This window comes from Capra hircus, chromosome 6, assembly GCF_001704415.2.
Source record: "Capra hircus breed San Clemente chromosome 6, ASM170441v1, whole genome shotgun sequence".
NCBI classification, from domain to species: Eukaryota; Metazoa; Chordata; class Mammalia; order Artiodactyla; family Bovidae; genus Capra; species Capra hircus.
This window is the reverse complement of record NC_030813.1, coordinates 84,380,469-84,387,097: the sequence shown is the minus strand read 5'-3', so window position 1 is coordinate 84,387,097 and position 6,629 is coordinate 84,380,469. Positions and strand designations below refer to the sequence as shown.

General features: G+C 38.0%; 1 protein-coding gene across 3 annotated transcripts in view; it reads left to right on the top strand.

Moving 5' to 3' along the window:
• Nucleotides 2,605-6,629, top strand: part of LOC102186672 (transmembrane protease serine 11A) — a 57,072-nt gene continuing 53,047 nt past the window's right edge. The window contains exon 1 of one of the 3 annotated variants that reach the window (XM_018049511.1): nt 2,605-2,845. In XM_018049511.1, coding sequence (XP_017905000.1) covers nt 2,838-2,845 — 8 coding nt within the window. In that variant the 5' untranslated portion in view covers nt 2,605-2,837. The remainder of the gene's footprint in view (nt 2,846-6,629) is intronic. The other 2 variants (XM_018049509.1, XM_018049510.1) reach the window with 2 other exon arrangements.

The window sequence follows — 6,629 nt, the reverse complement described above, 5'->3', positions numbered from 1 at the left end:
TGGTATGACATGTCTTAGTTGTTTCTGGCTGCTATAACAAAAATAGCATGGAGTGGGTAGCTCACTAATAAACATTTGTCCCTCACAGTATGGAGGCTGGGAAGTTCATGGTCAAAGTGCAGGCAAATGCATGACTATTGAAAGTTTGCTTCCTGGTTCTTAGATAGCCATTTTCTTGCTGTGATCTGACATTCAGAAGAAGAAACAGAGTTCTTTGGAGTTTCTTTTATTAGGGTTCTAATCTCATTCATGATGACTCTACTCTCATGACCTCATCACCTGTGAAAGGCCCTACTTCCTTTATCATCACATGGGGGTTAGTATTTCTACATATGAATTTTGAGACAACGCAAACAGTCCATAACCAGTGGTTCCTCGAAAAATGAAACAGAGAGTTTCCATATGAACAATGATTCAATTTCTGTGTATACATCCAAAAGAAATGAAAACAGGGACTGATATTTATATACCCATATTCATAGCATCATTATTCTCAATAACCAAAAAGTGGAAGTAACTCAAGTTACTCAAGTACATCAACAGATGAATAAACAAAATATGATATGTATGTATACAATGGGGTATAATTCCAGTTTTAAGAGGAAGGAAATCCTGACACATGCTATAATATGGATGAAACTTGAGGATGTTAAGTGAAGTAAGCCAGTCACAAAAAACCTACTATATGATTATACGAATATGAAGTAGCTTTAAGGTCCTTAGAGTCATCAAATTAATAGAGACAGAAAATAGAATACCGGTTGACAGAGTCTAGGGGAAGTGGGAAACTAGAAATTAGTGTATAATGGGTACAGAGTTTCAGTTTGGGAAAATGAAAAAGTTCTAGAGATGGATGATGGTGATGGTTGCAGAACACATGGGTTCAATCCCCAGTCAAGGAGTTAAGATCCCACACACCCAGAGCCAAAAAATCAAAATGTAAAACAGGAACAATATTGTAACGCATTCAATACTTAAAAATCATCCATATCAAAACATCTTTGATAAAATAAATACAATGGTAAATTTTGTGATCTGTATACTTTATCACATTAAAAAAAAAGAGAGAAAAGGAGGCAGCACAAAGAGAACAAAGAGGAAATCCATGTCAAGACTCAAACAGAGATTGGGGTTTTTAGATACAAGCCAAGGAATTCCTGGAGCTACCAGAACTAGAAGAGGCAAGGACGTGCTCCCTTTAGCCTTTGGAGGGAGTGCAGCTCTGATGACACCTTAATTTCAGACTTCTGTCTCCTTAACTGTGAGAGATTACATTTCTATGTTTGTTGTAATTTGTGACAGCAGCTTCTGCAGCCTAACATAATCATGTAGGAAGCAAAGTCATCAGCTAATAGTGAGAAGTGAAGGGATTTGAGTAAAGAATAGAAGTGAAAAATTGCTGTTCAGGAGTGTGAGAAAGGGAAAGGCCTATGAACTATAAATTGACTACCTGCAGCACTGAGCGACTTCACTTTCACTTTTCACTTTCATGCATTGGAGAAGGAAATGGCAACCCACTCCAGTGTTCTTGCCTGGAGAATCCCAGGGAGGAGGGAGCCTGATAGTCTGCCGTCTATGGGGTCACACAGAGTCGGGCACGACTGAATTGACTTAGCAGCAGCACTAGGAACCACTTTACAATGACAGAAATTTAAAATTAGATCTATCAGTTTGTGTGTTTTTCTACAGGCTTCCCTGGTGGCTCAGAGGTTAAAGCGTCTGCCTTCAATGCGGGAGACCCGGGCTCGATCCCTGGATCGGGAAGATCCCCTGGAGAAGGAAATGGCAATCCACTCCAGTATTCTTGCCTGGAGAATCCCATGGACAGAGAAGCCTAGTAAGTTACAGTCCACAGGGTCTCAAAGAGTCGAACACGACTGAGCGACTTCACCTCACCTCACCTTGTATATCTGCATAAGTTACAGGTGTAGAATCATAAAAAGTTGGATTTATCTAAGGTTATCTTTTTAATCAAGAGAGTACTAAGTGAGAGAGAAGTTGGCAGCATATGAAAGTGAAGTGAAGTGAAAGTCACTCAGTCGTGTCCAACTCTTTGCAACCCCAAGTACTATACAGTCCACGGAATTCTCCAGGCCAGAATACTGGAGTGGGTAGCCTTTCCTTTCTGCAGGAGATCTTCCCAACCCAGGGATCAAATCCAGGGCTCCCACATTGCAGGAGGATTCTTTACCAACTGAGCCACAAGGGAAGCCTGAGAATTCTGAAGTGGGTAGCCTATCTCTTCTCCAGCGGATCGTCCCAACCCAAGAATTGAACCAGGGTCTCCTACATTGCAGGTGGATTCTTTACAAACTGAGCTATCAGGGAAGCCCCAGCATACGGAAGGAAGCAATTTTTTGTTCAACAAAAATTTAACAGCATTTTCTGAGTCATATTATAAATCTAGGCTTTAAGAATAGCTGATTGTCTTTATTAAGAGCTTTTTATGTGAAGGTTTCTTTAAGATATTTGCATACCTACCAATAATCTTCTTTAAACTCTTAATCCTAGTGCATTCCTAAGGTATTTCTCACTCAAATCCCTGTAACCAGTTTCTTCTCCCTTAACAAAATTAGTCAATATCAAAAAAAAAGAAAGAAATATTGCTTTCTTGTTGGGACTATGCTCTCTCTGGGCTCTTTTCTTCAAGCTGTTCTATGGGTTGAGGCTTCTCTGTTCAGACTTGTCAAACTAGTTTCATTTCAAGTGCTTGTAATTCATTTCCTTATTTCTTCCAGCCGTAGACCTCTAATATATCTAGAGATGTCATATAGTTGATTAGAAGGTCAGATTGAGTGGGCGCACACCTTGAGATCATCTTCTTCCTCCTACAGATAATGTATCGGTAAGTTCAGTATTGTTTGGTAATGGCTTGTTTGTCTACTCTGTCAATGGCTAGATTCTCGGTGTATCCGGAGGACTGCCTGTGAGGTGTCCTCAGTGGATTCACTCTGGACTGGATGTTGTAAGATTTCAGAAATTATTATAGCAGCTGGATTAATTAATCTTCATAGTTAAAATGAGTATTTTTGTATTAAAATCATTATTAGCTTTATTTCATGTTGCCAAATTCAATAGTTGGGATTTTAGAAGAAGATAATGAAAAACTATATTACGTTGTGTCCTGATTGCTTCTGATTTTGGAGGGGATGGAAGAAGGTGTTAATTTGATTTAAGAAAAGCCTCCTTTCAGCAATCTGATTAAACTTATCTTCTTTAACACTTTACCTTCACCTGCTTTTTCTTGCACCTTATAGTCAGACATTGGGAACTAATACAGATTGGGAGGTCAAAAGCTGCCAAGACATTTGCCTTTATCTGGAAATGTTAGGACTTCTTGCTGAGAGAAAAAAGATGAATTAAGTTTGGGGAAAATATGTTTACTCTCTAAAATTTTTTCTAGTAAATATTAAAGATAACAGAAAACTAAATGATTTCAAGGTTTAAATTCAAAGTAAGGTTTGCTTACTGGCATAACCTTTGATAAAATCAAAACAGTGGTTTTAAACATCCATGATAACAATAGTATTTCACCATTGCTTATAAGTATGCCATTTCCAAAACATTTTTACATATATTATTTCATTTATATGTATATGACTATATTTCATAATAGTCAGGACAACCTTGTGAAATCAGCAGAACAGAAATCAATTACCATTTTAAAATGAGGAATCTAAGGAAAACAGATGTTAAGGGGCTTCTCTGTGTCGACAGAGCTGTGATACCAGAATCAGAGTACTGCAACCCACAAATCCTTAAGTCCAGTCTTCCTGGACTCTTGCAGCCTCTCTAGGTGGCCAGGATTCCACCTGGGGAATTTCAAAGATGAGAGCTTGACACGAGATCAGCCACTAAGCCCAGTGAATTTCACTGGGTTTCCTTCCTCACTTAATAAAATACACATTTAGATCAATTCTTTAGTGAGCAAATAGAAGCTGTCAGAGGGTCTCTGAGATCCTTAGATGGGGTCTACAATGCTTCACACAAAACTGGCACTCCACAAATATTTGTTGAACAAATTAATGAATAAACAAATGCAAATGTCTAGCATTAGTGTTTTGCTTATTAAAATTTGTTGATTTGAAAATATATATTCCATGCCTATAGAAATCATGATACTGTAAAGCAGTAATTCCAACCTTTCCTATTTCACATTTTCCAAAGTATTCTTTTAAAAATATCAACTCTCATGATTATAAACACCAAAAATCCTCTTTTTTAATGAATATTTATGTGCTTAGAGGAATGTTTTCAGCTAAAGGGAAGTAAATTATAAGAGTAATATGGGGAATCAGTGCTATTAGTTAGAACCTCCATGACAAAGGGAACAGTGAGAAACACTGAATTTTTATGGTTTCTTTAAGATAAACTCAAGGAACATTAATCCAGGATTTGGAGGATTTGCAGGAGTTGGCCAGTCAGGCTTAAAGATTGAGGCAAAGCAAATGCTTAATAATTACTATGACGCCCCATGTCTCACCTACACAAATTCTACAATACGCTCTAGAGTCGTGCTGACCATTCGTACTTCTCCACTAACAAGAAACTCAATGTGGAAACTGTGTCAAAGTATACTTGATTCGTATCATCGCTGTTTCTGTCTGTTAAATCTTGGACTTTTTTCTGTGGGTTTTGTGACCTTCTTCTTGACCTTTCAGAGATAGTCCTTAGTGTCCCAACTTTGCAGTGAATATCCACTTTCACTTGCCTTTAGCAATATCCTTACCCCTACTCTTTCCTATAAATTTATTAGTTGAGTGATGCATTCACTTAAAATCTCAACTATTTCTCTTATAAAAGATAAAATATCAAATGACTTCTTCATCTGAGATTCCTGTCCTGTACCCAGACAACTGGCATCTCTCTCTTCCTGGGCTTCCCTCATAGCTCAGTTGATAAAGAATCCACCTGTAATGCAGGAGACCTCGGTTCAATTTTTGGGTTGGGAAGATCTGCTGGAGAAGGGTAGGCTACCCACTCCAGTATTCTTGGGCTTCCCCTGTGGCTCAACTGGTAAAGAATCCACAGGCAGATTCTTTATGAGACCTGTGTTCGATCCCTGGATTGGGAAGATCCCCTGAAAAAGGAAAGGCTACCCACTCCAGTATTCTGGCCTGGGTAGAATACTGGAAAGATTGGACACAACTGAGCAACTTTCTCTCTTCCTATCACTTCATAAATGCAAAATTAGATTTCTCCTTGTCATTATCCTCATTTAGAGAAAAAGTCCTGGAAAAGTCTTTGCAAACATTCATGTTTTACACTTTAATTTCATTTTGAACACTAATTTTAATTAACTTGTTAATTTGCCAATTTCTGTCTCTAATATACTCAAAAACTGTATCTTCAGAGTTAAAGTCAAAATAACAGGCTAAAACCTCCATGTTACTGATCACTAAATTTGTATAAATTATCAATTAAATTTTACTGTCTTATTAGTTTTTAGCAAATTCATAGTGCTTGCTAGGTGCTACATATGCACTGCATTATATTAGCTCATTTAATTATCAAAACAATTCTTTAATCAAGCAGTACTATTATCTCCATTTTATAGAGTAAAAAGTAACTAGCCCTACATCACAGGCTATTGAGTAAAAGAGTTGGGATTTGAGCAATCTGGAGTCAATACACGTGGGTTCAATCATGTTGCATTAATGAAAACTAACATGTGACTCTGTTCTGCCTCTAGTCTGAAATCAAAATTCAATGCCATTTATTTAGACTTTGTGCTAAACTATCACAATAAAACTCCCTGTTTTGCTTATATATGAAGATGAGAGAATTAAATGCCAGTCATTTCTCAGATTAAGGCTAGAGAAATCCCCCTTACTGATTCAGGACAGGGAAATCTAGAAGGGGCTCATTATGGCTGGGTAGATGCTAGAAGAAAGACAGAGCTGCCAGGATTCAAAGCAAATCCAGCCCAGCAGGAAGATATGATAAGTAGTAACTGTCTACGCCAGGGAGAGGCAGGAGTGGGAGGATGAATACATATCCCTCCAAGAGGATGAGTACGTCCATAGCGATTCCAGGAAAGGTGTTCTTAATCCCCTTTAGTTCACATTTTCTTCTTCCAGACTCAAATGCTCAGTTATGTTCCTTTTTGCTCAGTGCAATCATTTTTTTGGACCAGGGTGAAGGTATTTCCCTAAATAGGTGAAGAAGTAGGGTCTTGTCTCTTCTGGTGTTCTCATTTTCTTTCTCTGAGTCACCTGAATTCAGTTCAGCTTGAATCTTCATTATTTTCTATAGACAATCTTCTTTGGTCTGGAATCACAATGATGCTTTATTCAATTTTGCCCCTCCTTCTTTGTCACAGCCCTCACTTCATTCATAGCTGAAAATTAAATACAGAAGGAATATTAGAAGTTTTCTTTGTTTCTTTTTTTTTTTTTTCCTTAACCTTCTGTCAATGAAGCATTCCATGGAGTAGCACATTGGTGTAAATACATCTGTTTTTGTTTAGGTCATGTCTGACTCTTTTGCAACCTCATGGACTGTAGCCTGCCAGGCTCCTCTGTCCATGGGATTTACCAGGCAAGAATACTGGAGTGGGTAGCCATTCCTTTCTCCAGAGTATCTTCCTAACTCAGGGAACAAATCCAGGTCTCAAGCTTTACAGACAG